Source organism: Delphinapterus leucas, chromosome 14 (genome assembly GCF_059928025.1).
Source record: "Delphinapterus leucas isolate spDelLeu-1000000601 "Yukka" chromosome 14, BTC_Dleu_Yukka2, whole genome shotgun sequence".
Lineage (NCBI taxonomy): Eukaryota > Metazoa > Chordata > Mammalia > Artiodactyla > Monodontidae > Delphinapterus > Delphinapterus leucas.
Genome location: NC_143142.1, coordinates 27952636 through 27972562, shown reverse-complemented (window position 1 = coordinate 27972562; position 19927 = coordinate 27952636). Strand labels below are relative to the sequence as shown.

The following is a 19927-nucleotide window of genomic DNA, read 5'->3' as shown; positions in this document are numbered from 1 at the left end:
GCTTAACTTTTTTCTTTACACTCAAATTTTAGGGAATTCAGGTACCCTTTTTCTTAAAAAAGATGTTAATGGCTAACAAATCAAGATCTCATTCTAATTAAGTTTTAGTTACTCTGTTTTAAGCTAAACTTAAAAAAAAATTAAAGGAAGAAACCTGGGAGGTTATTTTACATTCCTAGGGCTGTCAAAGCAAATTACTACAAACTGGTGGCTTAAAAGAGATGTTTCTTTTCAGAGTTCTGGAGGCCAGAAATCTGAAATCAACGTGTTGTCAGGGCTGTGCTGCTTTCAGACTCTTTCCTTGTCTCTTCCAGCTTCTGGAGGCTCCAGGAGTTCCGTGGCTGAGCTGCATCACTCCAATCTCTGCCTGTGTCTTCACGTGGCTTCTTCTCTAATGTCTGTTTCTCTCTCATCCTGAGATCCTTAATTGTATCTGCAAAGGCCCTTTCCGATAGGTCACATTCACAGTTTCTGGGGATTGGGGCTGGACATATTATATATTGCAGAGATAAACACTACTTCATTGTGAGCAAGATGGAGAAAATGGAGATACCTAGACATGTGGATTTTTAAAATTTTCATTTCTGATAATTCTAACGTAAATTGTTTTATCATTTAGGAAATATGCAAAAGCTGAAACCCTCCTGACAGTCACAGATCCTGTCCACGATATTGCCTTTGCTCCAAACTTGGGACGGTCTTTCCACATTCTTGCCATAGCAACCAAAGACGTGAGAATTTTTACATTAAAGCCTGTGAGGTGAGTTTTTGAAACAATTACTAATTTGAAAGTTCTCTTACCTCTTGCTTATTTTCATTTGTGGAGGAGAGTGTAGAGGCAACAGTGATCTGAAGAATGGATTCTTTTTTTTTTTTTTTTTTTTTTTTTTTGGCGGTTCGCGGGCCTCTCACTGCTGTGGCCTCTCCCGTTGCGGAGCACAGGCTCCGGACGCGCAGGCTCAGCGGCCATGGCTCATGGGCCCAGCCGCTCCGCGGCACGTGGGATCTTCCCGGACCGGGGCACGAACCCATGTTCCCTGCATTGGCAGGCGGACTCTCAACCACTGCGCCACCAGGGAAGCCCAAGAGAGGAGATTTATGTTTTCTTAGTTGTGTTTTATTTAGGCAGATACTAAAATGAATTGGATCCTCTGAATATAATTGCACTCTATAAATGTTTGAAGGAATGAGAGGTGGCAGTCTACTTAGGGAAAATTAAATTAGAACTGAGACATTCTTGTGAATAATCTATTTAGCTTTAACTTTGGAATTGTGAGTTTCTGTTCTTTTTCTTTTCTTTTTTCCTTCTTCTCTCCTCCTATTCTTCCCTTCCTACTACTTTTTCTTTTGAAATTAATCATTGTCATCTCTTTTATTCCTCAACCTTTTGGGGGGAATAAAATCCTCTTTAGTCACTTAATATCTTTTATGTGGTAGGATCATGCCAGGTACTGGGGAATCAAGTGAAAGTGACATGGCCCATCTCTCAGTAAGCTATGGAGGTTGGGGGGCAGGTATGGATATGACATTGATATGGCGTGTATGTGAGACCATTTGTATTTTTTAATTTAGAACAGTGAGTGAGTGTGTGTGTGTGTGTGTGTACACTCAGAACTCCTCAGGAAAATTTTTTTATTAACAGGAAAGAACTTACTTCCTCTGGTGGGCCAACAAAATTTGAAATCCATATAGTGGCTCAGTTTGATAATCATAATTCTCAGGTCTGGCGAGTGAGTTGGAATATAACAGGGACAGTGCTGGCATCTTCAGGAGATGATGGCTGTGTCAGGTTGTGGAAAGGTAAGATTTCATTGGAGGAATTATTGTTTTATGATGCTACTTTAGAATTTTCACTTAGAAATGTAAACTCTGAAGTATTTTGAAAAAAATTAACTTTCTACAGTTACTTTTAAATTAATGTCTCATATTGTGTTGAATCTTTGTCATTTTACCTAGTTCATAGCAGTAATTGACTAATTGAATTGTTTACGTTTCCATGTGGAACAAAGTAAAACTAACTGTAACAGAATATACACTACCTCCAAAGATACCATTTGCTATGTGTGTAACTTGTGGGACTTCTCTACAAACTCAGGATATAGTCATCTCTTATTTGATTAAACAATTGCTTTAGCCAACAAGCCCTTAAGAGAAGAAAAATCCAGTATCTTCCCCACTTCTTCTCTACAGCTCCCAAAAGTTAGAGAATCTTGAGGCCACTGATTCTAAAAGTTTCTTACAAATGCCAAGCAGAGAAGGTGGTCTGGACGGTCGACACAGACTGTGGGTGCTGTGGCGTGGTCTGCACTTCTCCATGGATGTTTATCCACTGGCTCTGTGTACCACTCCAGTCGGTGGCGTCCCATCTTTAGGATTCGAAGTTACAGCTTCGTTCATTTCCCCTGAGGAGTTACTGTTCCCAAACTGCAGTTTGGCTGAGTCTCCTATGGTCAGCTTTAGGCTGTGGTAGAACCAGCCCAGGTGTCCCTTTCCTCAGGGTCTTTGCTGCCCTGTCCTGCCTAACTTGGACTTCCTGAGCTCAGTGTCTGCAGTGACCAGTTTTGCATCCAAACAATTAGGCCAAGTTGGATAAGCCACTCAAACCCCAGAGGTTCTGTTACCTACCTCCATGAGGACTTGACTTGTACTCGCTTAACCGAGAAGGTGACTCCGTTACCCACACATCAGAACTGAAATTCATTATAATGAAGACAGAATTTTATTTTGATACTAACTTAATGTAATAATGTGGTAGCTTAGAGAATTGTCTCTGTTAATATTTATCTAGTAAGGAAAGGAAATGGGTGGTGAGAGCTTTGTTTTTAAATTAGTATTTCTTTAAAAACTTCAAAAAATAATTGTTAAAATTGAGATATATGTGTTTCATTTTAAAAAATGTCTTTACCATTTATCCTGAGAGATATGTAGCCTGTAGGTCTCTTTTATTTCTTTAATTGTAGATTTGTGCCCTGGAACATAGGTATTAGTCATGTTAATGAGTTTGACCATTTCCCTTTCAGCTAATTATATGGACAACTGGAAGTGTACTGGTATTCTGAAAGGTAATGGGAGCCCTGTCAATGGGAGCTCTCAGCAGGGAAACTCAAATCCTTCTCTAGGTTCAAATATACCAAATCTTCAGAATTCATTAAATGGATCTTCTGCTGGCAGGTAGGCTGTTTTGTAAGAAAACTAGAAATTATCATCTTTTTAAATCATTCTGGTAGCCATACTGAAGGTGTGTTATTTCATGGATTTTAAGATTGAATCAAGAAATTCACACGTAATTGTGGCACTAGAAGAGAAGGAGGCACTTTGGTAGCTCTGTATTTGGCTTATTACTTGGTCATAATATTTACAGGTAGGTTCTGAGGCCGTTAAACAAACTCAATTATATGCTGAAATTTAGTGGTCTTCCAGAAACATATATAACTTTGAAGTAATGAGATGAAGAGGAAGTTTGGGACAGTACTGAGGATCGTAGTCCCAGATGAGCATTAGTGTTGCTAGTGCTGGTAGGGTGGCCTTTGAGTCAGGTTAAACTGAAATTTTAAATAAAACACACGAACTAAGGCTTTGTAAAAGTGAGTAAATTAAATGTTTTTTGTGTGTGTGTTTAAAATTTTCATGGAGATTGTAAGAGGATATGGTAAATTCTGAGTTCTTGATTTTTAGAATTTTTAGTATATTTTAGATTCTCAAAGAATGTTTAATGTTATCTAAAGAGTTGTCCTTTTGTTTTCATATTCAAATTTCAATTGTGAATTTGTAAGGTAAAATTATTTTAATATGCCTTTGTGAATAATTTGGAATACTATTTAGGAAACTTCAAAGCACAGCCTTAACAAACTGTCACGTGGTTGTCCTGTTGTCAATTTAAATGAAAGAAGAGAATTGTATTTTAAATATCCTCAACTTTTTTTTTTTTTTTGCGATATGCGGGCCTCTCACTGTTGTGGCCTTTCCCGTTGCGGAGCACAGGCTCCGGACGCACAGGCTCAGCGGCCATGGCTCACGGGCCCAGCTGCTCTGCAGCATGTGGGATCTTCCCGGACCGGGGCACGAACCTGTGTCCCCTGCATCGGCAGGCAGACTCTCAACCACTGCACCACCAGGGAAGCCCTCCTCAACTATTTTTGTATTGTTATATTTTTATAAAGGAGTCCTGCTTTTTGATTTTTAAGTATTTGCATGAAAACAACTTCAGGTCACCATAGAAGATATCAGATTATAAAGATTATTTCATGAAGCAAAGATACTAGTGTTAATTTTTTTTTTTAAAAATCTGGTTTTTGGTTGCTGCCTGTACTGCACATTTTCTTTTGTAAAGAGCTTTGAAGTTTTGATGTGTTCTTATTGTGCCAATAACCATGTGTGTTAGATCTGTGATGCATTTTCCCTTCTCCATTTGTATTATGTCCTTTAACAGAAAGCACAGCTGAGTACCAGCTAACTGGAGTAACTTTGCTGTTTTGCTGCTTGTTGCATGCACACAGGAATGGGAAGCAAGCTCCTTTTCCCCTTCCCCAGCGCCGTTTGACCTCTCCCAAGATACACCAACAGCCTGCTTACTACTAAACGCAGTCCAAAAGGCCTTTAAAAATACAGTGTATATCATTTTTTTTGTGCTAGCCAGTTTATTGACATTATTTGAAACTTTTGAAATATAAATGGAGAGGCTTTTTGTTGAGACATTGTCACCAAAACAATTTTTTGAAATGTTTCTGAAATGAACATGGGTTTTAAAATTAAAGGATTGTTACCATCCTCATTGCTAGTTGGGAGGAGGGAAGGTATCACTTTATTCCATCTGGAGACTATATATAGACTTATGTCTTTTATTTTCTAAAACAGTAAGCTAAAATGAATTTTTATAATTTTAATTTGAAGATTGAATATTTTTCATAAAGATTGTTTTGAGTGCTAATTTGTTTACCTTTTGTAGAATTGGTTTATACATGATATTATTCAGTACAACTCTGTTATTTCTTTGTAATGTTTAAAAAGTATTAGTGAAGGAGTGAGAGAAGTAGTAGTGAAAGTAACTTGACTGTACAGTTTGTAGCCAAGCATTTGGTATTGCTTCATTTATAATTTAGAAGTAAAATGAAAACATCTTTGTAAGTTTTCAGTTCATATTCACTAAAGAGATAAATGTTTCTAATATGTGCTTGTATATTTTTATGGTGTGATTTCATGGCTTAAGGTTTCCTTCAAGTCAAAATTTGGAAACATAGTATAAGAAGCAGATAAAACTCTGCTAAAATTGTGCATGCATGTTAACCTCCACATTCCATGTCCCAGGATTTTCTTAATTTTGTTGGCTGCTTCATTTAGTTCATATCCTCTGATAACAAAGCTATAAATCTTTTTTTGAGAAAATGCTAAAGTATTACGGGTAAGTTTTAAAATGGCAGAAGAATAACAATAGGACATATTTTTGAGCCCTTTTACTTATCAAAATTTTGTACTAGTCTTTTTGCAGAAAAACATCTAAGTACATTCAAAGATTGTGTTTCTTCAAAAGTATGTTGCAATAGCTGGCCATACTATGTGAAAGTCTATCTGAATTGGTCCTCAGTATCATGTATGCACTAAAAAATGTGCTGCTGCTACAAGTGAAGTGTTGCTTAAAGAAAAAGCTTATTTGATTTGTAAATTACAGGAGAGCATCAATATGTTTCTGAGAGACTAGAAAATGTTTTAAATTATAAAATTAATGTCTTTTTTGTAACATTCATACTGATAATTTTTTTTAACATTTTAAGTTTAACAGATTGTATTTCTTTTTTCAAGTTTCTATACTTGCTTAAGTGAGCCTGATTTGAGTAAGGGTCTTGATTTTGCTATTATGTTCCGTTAGTTTTGGCATGAATATAGTAAAGCTTTTTTTTCTAGCATGTGTTTTTTCCTCTTTGGTTCTCTTTGTATTTACTACTTTTCTCTTTTTCTTCTGTTTTTTCTTTTTTTTTTTTTTCTGTTGTTTTTGTTTTGTTTTGGTGTTTTGTTCCTGTCTTCATTGTTTCAGGTATTTCTTTCCCCCTCTGGATTCCCCACGGGCTGGATCGAGATGGTCCAGTTATGCCCAGCTCCTTCCTCCTCCTCCTCCTCCTCCTCCTCTGATAGAGCACTCTTGCGATGCTGACACTGCCAGCCTCCAGTATCCTCACCCTCGCAGACGATCTCTCTCTCGGCCTCTTAATCCCTTACCTGAGAATGAAGGGGTTTAAAAAACACTGATTTAACACTTAAAGGCCTTATTCAAGTGCTTGTAAATGCTTTCATTCCTGGCTTTTTGTTTTTCTTCATTTTCTTTCAGAAGATTTTTCTAATTTAGGGTCTGTCTTGCATGTATTATAACCAGAACATGGTGTTTGGAACCTAAATGTGTTTGTGCTTCTGCATCAAAGGAATATTTGCTTCATTGGTTGATAACCTTTGATGAAATATGAGATGTGTACACATAACATTAACTGTGAGAGTTACACACAATAGCTGACTTCAAAGTGCCTGTTCTGTACATTTTATTTTGAACTGTTATGGCGTTAAGTTTCTTATGGTTTGTCATACTGGTTAATGTGAAAGCATATCGTTATAGAGTTAACTTTGCCTTTGAGACATGATAAAAAATGTTTTTGATTTTTACAGGCTAATGTTGCAACTGACTAGTTTGTAAAATAAATCATTCCTGTGTATAAAGCAGCAAAACATATTATGGACTGTTTGGTCTTTTTTTTTTTTTTCTTTTAAAGGAAACTGCCTTTCACTACTTGGAATTATTGTTTAAAGCTTTTGTAATTATTCTCCAAGTAGATTATTTAATAAAATATATTTTAAAGATATGAATCTGTTGCCATATAAAAATAGAATGTAGTTTATTTGATGGTTGGTAAAGCTTATTTATATCTCCTTAAAATATCATATTGCTAAAAAAAAGATCCAAACAATCAGAAATTAGGGGATGATCATGGCATTTATTTAGAAGGTAGAAAGTTAGTATGGAGACTAACATCTAGAATCAACAAATGTCTACTTGACATTTGAACTGCTATTTGAACAGCATTTTGTGTGTCTATCAGCTGATCACACAGATGGTATAGTTATAAATATATATTATAATTTACAATCTAATTTTCAAAGACACTCTCCTATCAATAGACACTTTCCTGTCAAACCCCTAGAGCTTCTTAACATGCAAAGGATAAAGAGCTTATAAAGTATATTGTATTTTAATTTAAGGCAAGGTCTTCCTTCTGTTAAAGGACTTGTTTTAGACCGGTAGACTTGTCGAGTTTCAAAGCAAGAGGTCTCACTTTAAGTCTGGATCTAGCTGAGAATTAAGAATTCAAGTCTTTTAGATTTCAATCATTATCGAGGTATGTGGGGTAGGATGGGGTAATGAATTGAGACAGGCCCTCCCATTTAGTGAACATTGGGCATCTTCTATATGCAAGATACTGTGCTAAACACTTTGGGATATGTAAAAAAAACCAGAAAGGTAGTCGGCACACATTCATTCTAGTGGGAGAAGGCATTTACAGAATTTACAAAGGGTAGTGAGGATTCAGCTTCATAAAAAAGGTTGAACGGTACAGGAGGCATTAAAGAAAGTGATTTATATGCCAGCAGGATTTGGAAGGGATGTGGGATTGTGACATGTTGGAGTACTTAAAGTGGAAGAGGGCGGAGTCCAGGGTGATGGCCCAAATGTAGAAGAGGACAGGGCGTGTGCAGGCAGAGGATTAAGTTTTAGTCCAATGAAAGAACAAGGTTCATTTGGGGAGCTAGTGGGAGATTAACCTGGACGCATACCTTGTGGTCACACTGTAGAAGGTGCTGGATATTGGAGGTTGAGGTGTTACCACTCAGAGCAGTTGGTAAAGGGAAGCCATGTGAGACGTCCGCCTTTCCTAACTGGACGGGTGTCTCTTCTAATTCCCTGGAAGTTACCCTTGGCCATGGGGCCACTTCAAGCTCTTCCTGGAATTGGAGATTTGGAATTCACTATTTCTTCCTTTTCAGTTGGTCAGATAATAGCTAATGTTGCTGAGTGCCTCCACGTGCCAGTGCTCTTCTAGATGCAAGTTAACTGACTTCATCCTCACAGCAAACTCTGAGGCAAGTGCTCTGATTATCCCCATTTTACAGATGAGGACACCTGCAGGTTTAAGCTCTTTGTACGAGGCTGCACAGTTAGGAAGTGAGAGCATTGAGATTTGGGCAGTCTGGCATCACAGTGAAGGCTCTTTTCCTGCAAATACTTTGGAGTGTAGATCCCTGTCACTGTCAGGTTGCTGGGTGCCATGGGGAGACCTCCAGTCACTTGATCTTTATGAAGGAAGGACAGTGAGTTGGGTTCAAGGAAGGACAGTGAGTTGGGTTCAAGGAATTCAGGGTGAGTGACAGTCTGGAACAGTGGACACATTCCAGCAGTTCACTGCCAGCGTGTGGCCATGGTGTAGGCAGAGCGTTGCTCATTACACTCAAATAGCATCCTTTCAGCTCTAGAGCTAAGGATTTGTTTTTCAAGATTCAGAAAATATTGAGATTTTCGCCATTTAATCTGTGTTCATTGAGTGGACATAGGTAGAACAGGCGTGGTTAAATGCCAAGGCTGGAAGGTTTCAAGAAGAGATGTCGAGGGAACTGCGGAGACATCACTGAGTTTGACAGGAGGCCAGTCCTGATAAACTAAAACAAGTGTGGAAGTAGTACTCAGGGCCAAGCCAGAAACAGAATGAGTGACAATGAGGTGTGAAAGGAGGCAGTTAAGGATAGGAGAGACAGAGTGGTCTTTGTGTGATAAAATGGAATCAAGGAAGGGTGCGTGTCTTATTCATGTTTTAAAAAATTTATTTGTTTATTTATTTTTGGCTGCATTGGGTCTTTGTTGCTACGCGTGGGCTTTTCTCTAGTTGCAGAGAGCATAGGCTACTCTTTGTTGCGGTGTGCAGGCTTCTCATTGCGGTGGCTTCTCGTTGCAGAGCACGGGCTCTAGGCGCGCGGGCTTCAGTAGTTGTGGCTCGTGGGCTCTAGAGCGCAGGCTCAATAGTTGTGGCACATGGGCATAGTTGCTCCGCGGCATGTGGGATCTTCCTGGACCAGGGCTCGAACCCGTGTCTGCTGCATTGGCAGGCAGATTCTTAACCACTGAGCCACCAGGGAAGCCAGGGTGTTTTATTTTTTGCAGAGAGATGCAGAGTTTCCAAAGGCAGAAAGGAAGAGAGTGAAGAGGGCATCCAGGAATGACTGTTGAGCAATATTTTGGAGGAGGTAGAAAGTTGTGATAAGCAGATGTCTTTTCCTACCAGGCTAAAATGAGGAGTAGGGACGGTTGAAGTCCCAAGTGTGCATCGTCAACATTCAACAGCTATTCAATGGATGCAGTTAAAGAGTTAACTTTGTTAAAGAGGAACTGTAGGGAAGAAATTCTGAGATAAAGAAAAGTGAAAGGTGTGGTTTCAGTAAAGCAGTAGTTAGGACCTCGTGGTGAGCAGGCGTTGGTGATGGGACTCGTGGCCTAAGGAGAACGGGAAATAGAGGAAGATAATTAGGGACGTACCGTCTCATCTCCTCGCCCCTCTTCACCGGGAACCAACCTTACTGCGCCCCATGGGCGACTTGGTGTAGCGCGGACCCCGGGGATGACTTCCTAACCGCAGCACTGTCAGTGTAAACGTGCGGCAGGTGACCACACGTCAGCATCCGCTCCCGTAGGGACAGTGCCAACACTTCCGAACTCGGGGTGTGTCAGATGCCTGGTCCACCCGAAGTAGTTCTCTGTGCTCTAGGCGAGTGCCGCTGCTCTGCAGCACCAGGTAAGAGAGGCGTGGCGTCCTCCAGTGGGCGAGGCGCCAGGCGCGGCGCCTCCGGGCCGGGCGCGGCTTCCCGCTTCAAATCCGGGATGCCCGCCCTCGTCCAATCAGCGGGCTCGTCCCTTCGCGCCGTCCAATCCAAAGCTGGCTTGGAGTCCCCGCCCCTCGGTCCGTGTAGCGAACCGACGTAAACCCCAGGGGCGCACGGTACGGTCGGCCGCCGTGTGGGGACGCGCGCACGCGCACTGGCAGAGGCGCTGGACGCCGGACCTCTCTTTCGCGGACTTTCTGCCGGCCGGGCGCTCGCGGCCGGCGTCGCGGGCTCGGTGAGGGGTCGCCGGGGGGCGGGGCGGGCGAGTCGGGCTGCCGTGAGAGCGGGGCCTCCGGGACTCGGGTCTTTTGTCCGGGTCCTGGTCCCTGTCTCCCCAACGCGGCGCTCCCCGCTCGCGGGCCGGGCCGGGCGGGGGTGACGCGCTGCTGACCAGCGGATGCGGCCGCGTCACCGTGGCTCCCGGCCTCTTGCGGGTCGTTTCACGGAAAAACGGGAAAGGTGACAGTGTTTGAGGTCGCTTTGCTTTTGTTTTTTCCCGACGGCAGACTTTGTTCGCTGAAGCATGAGGTCCCTTTCGAGGCCGTCGCCTGGAGGACAGCTGTTTTCATGACAGTGTTTTCACTCGCTGTTATCATTTTGAGGTCATTCGACTGGAGTTTTTACTGCTCCAAGGTCAACTTTTTCTCCGGATTCCAGTTTTTAGGGCAGTTTACGGTAAGTTTTGAAAACTGTTATGCTAGATGCCTACCTAATGGTAAAGCGTATCTTAGAACGTTGGGGAAGTTTGACTTTGGCTTTTTCCCACAGCTCATACTTTTAAGTGTGTTCAGTTGTGCACGTAGGCTTCCAGTCGACAACTACAGCAGATGATATTTTATGTATCCAGGCATGAAATTAAAGCAATTAAATATCAGTAAACTCGAGCAGGATGTTTTGAAGTTACTGCTTTAAGGACATACCAAGAGGAATCCCAAAGCTGGCTGCTTAGTTCAAGTGCAGTAAAAGGAAAGATAATATTGTCCTCGTTTTAGATGAGGAGGAGGGCTGGGTAATGCAATAGGGACGGAAGTTAGGGCATCTTCCCTTCTAGGAAAACTTTAGGAATGTGGCATGTCCATAGATGGCTTAGAACAAGTGTAGTCCTTTCTGGAAAAGAGAGACTGGGCGGTAGATTACATCTGGAGGAATCTTCCCCTGGATTGTGTTACTATTGCACCGACAGCAAAGCTCTATTCCTGCACTTAGTACTGTATCATAGTGGGTAGGGATTGTCAGCTTTCTGAGGGGAGCCACCTTATTTATTGTTGCTTCACACAGCCAGGCAGAGTGTCTTTCACCGTTTGTTTCTGATAATGATTGTTGCATGAATGATCTTTCCTTGATATCTGGATTTTCTTAGATTTGATTCTTTCTAAGTGGAGATAACCCTTAAAGAGATGGTATACATTTTGATGTGGTATTATATATTTGTAAGTGAATGAGTAGCTTAGTAACTACAAGACTAGATGTGAGGAGGCTACTTGGAAGACTTGCGTAGGAATTTATTTTATTTTATTTTTTATTAATTTATTATTTTTGCTGTGTTGGGTCTTCATTTCTGTGCGTGGACTTTCTCTAGTTGTGGCAAGCAGGGGCCACTCTTCATCGCGGTGCACGGGCCTCTCACTATCGCAGCCTCTCTTGTTGCGGAGCACAAGCTCCAGATGCGCCGGCTTAGTAGTTGTGGCTCACGGGCCTAGTTGTTCCGCGGCATGTGGGATCTTCCCAGACCAGGGCTCGAACCTGTGTCCCCTGCATTGGCAGGCAGATTCTTAACCACTGCGCCACCAGGGAAGCCCTATTTCATTTTTTAAAAATATTTATTTATTTATATATTTAGCTTCACCGGGTCTTAGTTGCAGCATGCGGGATCTAGTTCCCTGACCAGGGATCAAACCCAGGCCTCCTGCATTTGGAGTGCAGAGTCTTAGCCCCTGGACCACCAGGGAAGTACCCTGTGCAGGAGTTTAAAGATTGATGGACAGATAGGCAAAGTTTCTGCTCTTAGGGAGAAATCTTTTTAGTGGAAGAAGACAGACAAATACAAAAACAGGCAGTGATCAGTGCTGGCAGAAATTAAAATGACCATGGACTCTAGGGTACATTTTGACTTCATAATAAGGGATCAACTCTCTTAGAAGGCGAGCTTTGAATTGAGGTGAATGTCAGGAAGGAGCTAGCTGTACAGACATCTAGAATAGTATTCTAGGCCCCGAGGTGGGGATGGGCTTCAGTATTATAGGAACAGAAAAGCCGTTATGTGGTGAGTGAGGCTGGGGTGTGCAGATGAGGTGGCTCACTGAAGTTTTCAGGAAGAGTATGGTACCTGGCTTATGGTTTACGATCCCTTTGATTGCCATGTGGAGAATTAATTGTAGAGTGGCAAGAATTGGACTGTGAAGACTGGTTAGGAGGTTTTTCAGTAGGGTAGGATGGTAGTAGAGTCAGAAAGATGTAGAATGACTCAGGGATTGTTTTAGACAAGGCCTGTTTTGCCCTTAGGAATAGGCTCCACTAGATGTGTTTTGATTGGCAACAGTGTTTTTACTGTGTTTAAATGGGTTCAGGTGGAGTCTGTATTTTCCTGTTGTCTGACGGTGCGTGTTCCTGAAGGCATGTGAGTTTGACATTTGTCTGTGTAAGATGTGCACTGCGTGACGGAGCTGAGGTCAGGATCCTGGGTGTCTCTAACATGGAAGGGGAGGCTGTCAGGTGAGATGCTTGGCTGTGAAAAGAAGGTGAGAAGGTGGTGCAGGGGTGCAAAGGAAGGGTGGGGATAGGTTTTCCACCTCCTGCGTCCTGGTGTGGGAGAGTTTGAAAGTGTTTGTAGAAATCGAGAAGAGGAAATGTAGATAGTTAGACATGTCAAAGAGAGGAAAACACTGGGCTGTGGTCTGAGAGGAGGGTGCTTATGTGATAGCTGGTGATAAGTTTGCTGGGTTTGACCCAGTTTGAAAATCTTCATTCATTCAGCAAATTTATTGAGGGTCTACTCTGTGCAAGGCACTGCTCTAGATTCACTGGTAAAACAGGTCAAGTCCCTGCCCTCATGGCACTTAAATTCTAACGTGGGGTGGGGAATATAGTTAAACTGGTGAACTATATAACACTACAGAAAAAAGGAAGCAGGGCAAGGAGATTGGCATGCCGAGCCTGACTGTACGCGCTGGTGGGAAAGTGGACATTTACACAAAGACCTGAAAGAATTGAAGGCATAGGAGCCTCCATGGTTCCAGGGACGGCAGCAAGGTCAGGGTGGCTGGGGTGGAGGGCGCAAAGGAGAGGAGCAGGAGGTCCCAGGTCAGAGTTACTCAGTCCCCCGTTGCCAGCAAGACTGACTTTCTCAGTGCTATGGGAAGCCAGTGGAGTGTTCTGAGCTAAGCAGTGAGTGTTTGGCTTGTTTGACTGGGTAACCTGAGTGTGTGGAGGGTAGTCTGGGGAGGAAGATAGAGGCTCTTGCAGGGAGGGTCCCGGTCGGAGAGGGTGTGTCTTGACCATGGCGGTAGCAACCAGGAGTCGTGAGAAATGGCAGGTTCTGGCTATATGGTTGTGGTGTAGCCATTGGGATTTGCTGAGGGATTGCACACTGATGGTTTGATCTGAGCAACTAGAGAATGAACTTGTCGTTTTCTCTGTGGGGAAGATTGAAGAGCAGGCTTTTCTTGAGGGGGTTGCAGTGAGATGGAATCAAGATTGATGTTTTAGGTGCTTGTTAGATACCTAAGTGAAAATGTCAGGTAGGTAGTTGAACATCTGAGGTTCAGGGGAGAGACCCAGGCTGGAGATACAAGTTTCATATGGGATTTAAAACTTTCAACTGAGGGCACTCATCCAGAGAGGCTGGGTAGATGGAGGAGACCCAGGAGCCAGCCCTGGAGCCCTCGCTGTGTGGAGGTCCGGGAGAGAAGGAGGAGGAAGAGCCGACAGCGGTGCTTTGGAAACCAGGTGAAGAAAGTACTTCTGTGAAGAAGGAGTATGAATTCGATTCTGTTAGGTCCAAGACAAGGAGGACTGAAAATTGACCGTGGGGTTATGGGTTTGGCAACAGGGAGATCAGTGGTGATGTTGACAAGCCCTTGGTGGGGCGGTGGGACGGAAGCCAGCTGGGAGTGGGCTTGGATGAGGGGTGGAGCTGGGTGGCCGGTAGTGACTCGTATTGGAGGTCTGGGTGGTAGAGGTAGTGCGGATATAGGTGGTGGTAGCTGTGGGGGGATAGCAGGGCTGAGGTCGAGGAAGGCTTCTTGTGCTCATGGGGAGGACTGCCCAGAGAGATGCAGCAGTGTCGAGGAGGCGAGGCGGGTGTTGGAATGGGAGGTCTTGGCTTCTGCCAGAAGTGTGGATCCTTCATCTGTGATCAGGTAAGTTTACTAGGTTTCTAGTGGTCTTAAGGCTTTTCCTACTTTGTAGAGTAAATTAGCCCGTAATATCTAAACTCACACGTCAGTGATTTGCCACCGACCCCAGCACAGTCCTGCATTGTCGTCCGTCTCATCAGTAGTGGCAGCTCTTAGAATATCTGTCCAGGCGCTAAGCCCTCTCCCTTCCTCTGCTTTCAGCTGATGTGATCAGGCCAGACTTCCTAATACACCATTTAAGGCTTGTAGGATCTGGCTCTGTGGTTTTACTCACCCGTTGCCCGAATATGGTGGAGCACCTGCTATGGCCACCACACCCTCAGCACTTAGAGCAGAGTTTGGAGTCATACCTGGGCGCGAATCTTACTAATTGCACAAACTTGGGTCAGTTTAGCTAGTTTAGTCTCTGAGTTTGTTTCTTCTTTTGTAAAATGAGGATAAGTGAGTTAAGGTAGTAGGTATGCAATAAATTTTAATTTTCCACCATTGCTTATGTTTATTTGTCACCTTTAAAAGCCCTCTTATCTCACACTTTGCCTGAAATGTCCTGCTCATTCTTCAAGGTATAGGGCCAATATCCTCACATTTCTTGAGTCTTTCCTGATTTAATTATTTTCTTCACTGAATTCCACACAGCCCTTACATGATAAGCACCCTGAAATATTTTTAAAATTGAGTAATGTGTCCTGAGTTCTGAGATCAGGGTCCACTGAATGAGTGGCCAGCATGCACTGTAGGTTCTCTATCAGTAGTACAGACTGTGCCAGTGTTTTCCAGACTTAGCCTTTGTGCACCACTTCTACCATTTTTGCCTTGTCCATGTGCCAAATATACTTTTTTTAATCTTTATTTATTTATTTATTTTTGGCTGCGTTGGGTCTTCTTTGCTACGTGTGGGCTTTCTCTAGTTGCGCAAGCAGGGGTTACTCTTCATCGTGGTGGCTTGTCTCCTTGTGGAGCACTGGCTCTAGGTGCGTGGGGTTTAGTAGTTGTGGCATGCAGGCTCAGTAGTTGTGGTACATGGGCTTAGTTGCTCCACGGCATGTGGGATCTTCCCAGACCAGGATTGAACCCTTGTCCCCTGTGTTGGCACCAGTGTGCCAACTTCACTGTGCCACCAGTGAAGTTCCCAAATATACTTTATGTAACTTAAATTTTTTCTTTGAACAGACTCACTTTTTTTTTTGGTGTTGTTGGCTGCACCACGCAGCTTGTGAGATCTTAGTTCCCTGGCCAGGGATTGAACCCGGGCCCTCGGCAGTGAAAGCACCAAGTCCTAACCACTGGACCACCAGGGAATGCTGTAGACTCACTTTATTTATTTATTTATTTGTTTGTTTGTTTGTTGAATTTTTTGGCTGCGTCAGGTTTTCGTTGCTGCGTGCAGGCTTTCTCTAGTTTCGGCGAGCAGGGGCTACTCTTCGTTGTGGTGCAGGGCTTCTCATTGCAGTGGCTTCTCTTGTTGTGTAGCACGGGCTCTAGGCACGCGGCTTCAGTAGTTGCAGCACTCGGGCTCAGTAGTTGTGGCATGTGGGCTTAGTTGCTTCAAGGCATGTGGGATCTTCCCTGGCCAGAGATTGAACTCATGTCCCCTGCATTGACAGCCGGATTCTTAACCACTGCGCCATCAGGAGAGTCCCTAGATTCACTTTTTAAACCATTTACTCATCCTTAATCTTTGAAATCAGGGACTAGATTTTGCTAGTTCTATTTATTCTATTCCCTGTTAGAATGTGTGCCCAGCTTGTATGACGTCCAAAAATTGTCTGTATATGCCATTAGTGTTGTGCCTTCTTCGATTCTTTATTCGATAAATTCAAAATCCAAGAGTAAATTAAGCTGTTGTGTTTCATTATTATGTTAATTATAAGAAGATAGTTTGATGTTTATATTCTCAGCTATAGTATCCCCTCTTAGAGCTGTTCCAAAAAAAGGATTTTATCAGTTTTCTAAGATTTATGGGACTTGTACTCTTAATCGTTTGAAAAAGTTTTATGGTAATATATGATTTATAAGAATACTTTTATTGTTGCAGTGAGATGGAAGATTTTCGAGGTATAGCTGATGAGTCATTTCCAAGCTTTTTAACCAATTCATTACTTGGTGGTAATAGTGAGATTTTGGAAAATGTCACTCTTTCTTCAAATCTTGGCTTGCCTGTTGCTGTTTCAACGCTTGCTAGAAATAGATCCAGCACTGATAACAGGTAAGAATTGTTTGAACAGATGATTTTTTTTAGATTCTTAAAGCCTACTATATACTGATACTTCTGTGAAATTTTTCAGCCAAGCTTGAGCTTTAGCTTTATCTGAGGCAGATGACCATTTATATAAAATCAACATAGAAGATAAAACCATCTCTTTCCTGTTCTGTCCCTTATCAGTGGTGGGTGGGTAGGTTTGGGATTGAACGCCAGTGGCCTTTTGGCCTACCAATGGTCTTTCTGTCCGTGGTATATTGGCTTTTATTAGTTCAGACTCCTGGTGGCTGGTGATTTGAGCTGCACCCCCAAATGTGATGTGTATAGTTCAGTTATCTTGTGTAACTTGTAAAGTTTACCTATGCCTGAATATCTAACCACTTTCCCATCCTCCTAACCTAAACATTCTGTATGGAGCACCATCTTTACCTTTGGAATGAAGGGGTTGGATTAACTCTTTAAAAACTTTTGGCTTTAAGATTTCCACAACTCTCTTGTTTAATACACACATTCTGCTGCTGCACAGGTTTTCAGTGCTTTGCACATAAGGTGATGGTTTTGAACATTGGGGACCCTATTTGTTTTTACCCCCTGGTGGTTGGTTTTACAGTCATACAGTCCTATGTCATGGTGAATTTTAAATGTGTATAATTTAGTTATTAACAATTAAAACAAAATTTTTGTGTGTAGGAATTCTGATGTCCAGGCATCTTATTTAGTGGAAGGGAAGTTTTCAATTCCATCAGAGTCGTCTCCCAGTAGCCAGAGTGAAGCTGAACCAAGAGAGAGGTTACAGCTTGTCTTCCCGGATGATGAGTGAGTTCTTACTTCGTCTTGCTTTCACTGTGTTAAGAGCGAGTCTCACGTAGTCTTGTGGAAAATGAACACGTGATTGTGTCTCTGATCGTTTATAAAAATAACAGTTTTCTTTGTATGATATTAATCGCAAACAGTTTTAGTCTTTCAAAATCTTTTTCTGATTCCAAGAGTAATACATGCTCATTGAAAAAATTATAAAATACAGGCAATTATAAGGCAGACAACAAAGGCCTGTCATCCCAGTAAGACATTAATTATCTTTTTATTTAGTCTGCTAGACTATTTTCTATGCACATGTACATGTACATATGTATTAATTTTTTAACAATAGGATTAAACTGTACGTACTGTTTATAACTTTTAAAAATTAATGATTGTGTCATCTTTCCATTACAATTAATGTAGTCATGTATCATAATGTTGATGGCTGCACCATGTTAGGCACTTAGATGATTGGAATTTTACTATTATAAATTTAGTGAACTTCCTTATTTATACATACATTTTGCATCTAGTAGGTTATTTTATTCAGATAAAATCCTAGGATCAAAATAGCTGAGTTAAGAATATTTAATTTTAAACACCACTGCGGATTACCACATTGCTCTTTGGAAGGTTTGTACCAGTTTGCATTCCCGTTAGAAGATGTGCATAAGAATGCCTGCTTCTCTGAGCCCTCTCTGACATTTGGTGGTGTTATTTTGGATCCTCAATTTTTAATTAATTAATTAATTTCTTCCTTTTCTTTCTTTCTTCCTTTCTTCCTCCTTCCCTCCCTCCCTCCCTCTCTCCCTCCTTCCTTCATTGGGTCCTTGTTGCTGGGCTTTCTTTAGTTTCAGCAAGTGGGGACTACTCTTCTTTGTGGTGCGTGGGCTTCTCATTGTGGTGGCTTCTCTTGTTGCGGAGCATGGGCTCTAGGTGCGCAGACTTCAGTAGTTGTGGCTCGTGGGCTCTAAAGCACAGCCTCAGTAGTTGTGGCACACGGACTTAGTTGCTCTGTGGCATGTGGGATCTTCCCCAACCAGGGCTCAAACCCATGTCTCTTGCATTAACAGGCAGATTCGTAACCACTATGCCACCAGGGAAGCCCCTGATCCTCAATTTTAGAAGTAAAAGAATTTATACACATGCCTAAGTGAATAGAAGAAAGTGTGGAAGGCTTTACACCAAAATGTAAATGGTGCTTATGTCTCGATGGCGGTATTACAGGCAGTCTTAAAGTATTCTGTTTGAATTCATAATCGAGGATTTATGGAATCGAACATAATTTAATGTTTATTCATTACTTATATTTTTGTTGTGAATTACCTCTTGATGACGTTTAGATATAAGCACTTTCTATATGTTAAAGTTGTTAACTCTGTGTATTCATTTTCTCAACGTGTTTTTTGTTTTCGTTTTATTTATTTTTAACATCTTTATTGGAGTATAATTGCTTTACAGTGTTGTGTTAGTTTCTGCTGTATAACAAAATGAATCAGCTGTATGCATATGTATATCCCCATATCCCCTCCCTCTTGCATCTCCCTCCCACCCTCTTATCCCACCCCTCTAGGTGGTCGCGAAGTACCAAGCTGATCTCCCTGAGCCATGCAGCTGCTTCCTACTAGCTATCTATTTTACATTTGGTAGTGTATATATGTCAGTGCTACTCTCTCACTTCGTCCCAGCTTACCCTTCCCTCTCCCCATGTCCTCAAGTCCAGTCTCTACATCTGTGTCTTTATTCCTGTCCTGCCCCTAGGTTCATTAGAACCATTTTTTTTTTTTAGATTCCGTATATATGTGTTAGCATACGGTATTTGTTTTTCTCTTTCTGACTTACTTCACTCTCTATGACAGACTCTAGGTCCATCCACCTCACTACAAATAACTCAGTTTCGTTTCTTTTTATGGCTGAGTAATATTCCATTGTGTATATGTGCCACATCTTCTTTATCCATTCGTCTGTCGATGGACACTTAGGTTGCTTCCATGTCCTGGCTATTGTAAATAGAGCTGCAGTGAACGTTGTGGTACATGACTCTTTTTGAATTATGGTTTTCTCAGGGTATATGCCCAGTAATGGGATTTCTGGGTCATATGGTAGTTTTATTTTTAGTTTTTTAAGGAACCTCCATACTGTTCTCTATAATGGCTGTATCAATTTACATTCCCACCAACAGTGCAAGAGGGTTCACACCCTCTCCAGCATTTATTGTTTGTAGATTTTTTGATGATGGCCATTCTGACTGGTGTGAGGTAATACCTCATTGTAGTTTTGACTTGCATTTGTCTAATGATTAGTGATGTTGAGCATCCTTTCATGTGTTTGTTGGCAGTCTGTATATCTTCATTGGAGAAATGTCTATTTAGGTCTTCTGTCCATTTTTGGATTGGGTTGTTAGTTTTTTTTGATATTGAGCTGCATGAGCTGCTTGTATATTTTGGAGATTAACCTTTTGTCAGTTGCTTCGTTTGCCAATATTTTCTCCCATTCTGAGGGTTGTCTTTTTGCCTTGCTTATGGTCTCCTTTGCTTTAGGTCTTTAGTCCATTTGGAGTTTATTTTTGTGTATGGTGTTAGGGAGTGTTCTAATTTCATTCTTTTACATGTAGCTGTCCAGTTTTCCCAGCACCACTTATTGGGGAGGCTGTCTTTTCTCCATT

General features: G+C 41.9%; 1 protein-coding gene and 1 non-coding gene across 5 annotated transcripts in view; one reads left to right on the top strand and one right to left on the bottom strand.

The window, feature by feature from the left end:
- LOC111162924 (nucleoporin SEH1) overlaps positions 1–19927 on the top strand; it is a 118965-nt gene that overhangs the window by 15653 nt on the left and 83385 nt on the right. For 2 of the 4 annotated variants that reach the window (XM_030764288.2, XM_030764287.2), the window contains exons 1-3: positions 10468–10581; positions 16297–16467; positions 17152–17277. In XM_030764288.2, coding sequence (XP_030620148.2) covers positions 16301–16467; positions 17152–17277 — 293 coding nt within the window. In that variant the 5' untranslated portion in view covers positions 10468–10581; positions 16297–16300. Of the gene's footprint in view, positions 1–619; positions 761–1642; positions 1801–3020; positions 3172–6028; positions 6713–10412; positions 10582–13190; positions 13200–16296; positions 16468–17151; positions 17278–19927 lie in introns of those variants that run through there. The other 2 variants (XM_089894868.1, XM_089894869.1) reach the window with 2 other exon arrangements.
- TRNAE-UUC (transfer RNA glutamic acid (anticodon UUC)) lies at positions 15487–15559 on the bottom strand. The gene has a single exon. It is a non-coding gene; the product is annotated as a tRNA-Glu (tRNA).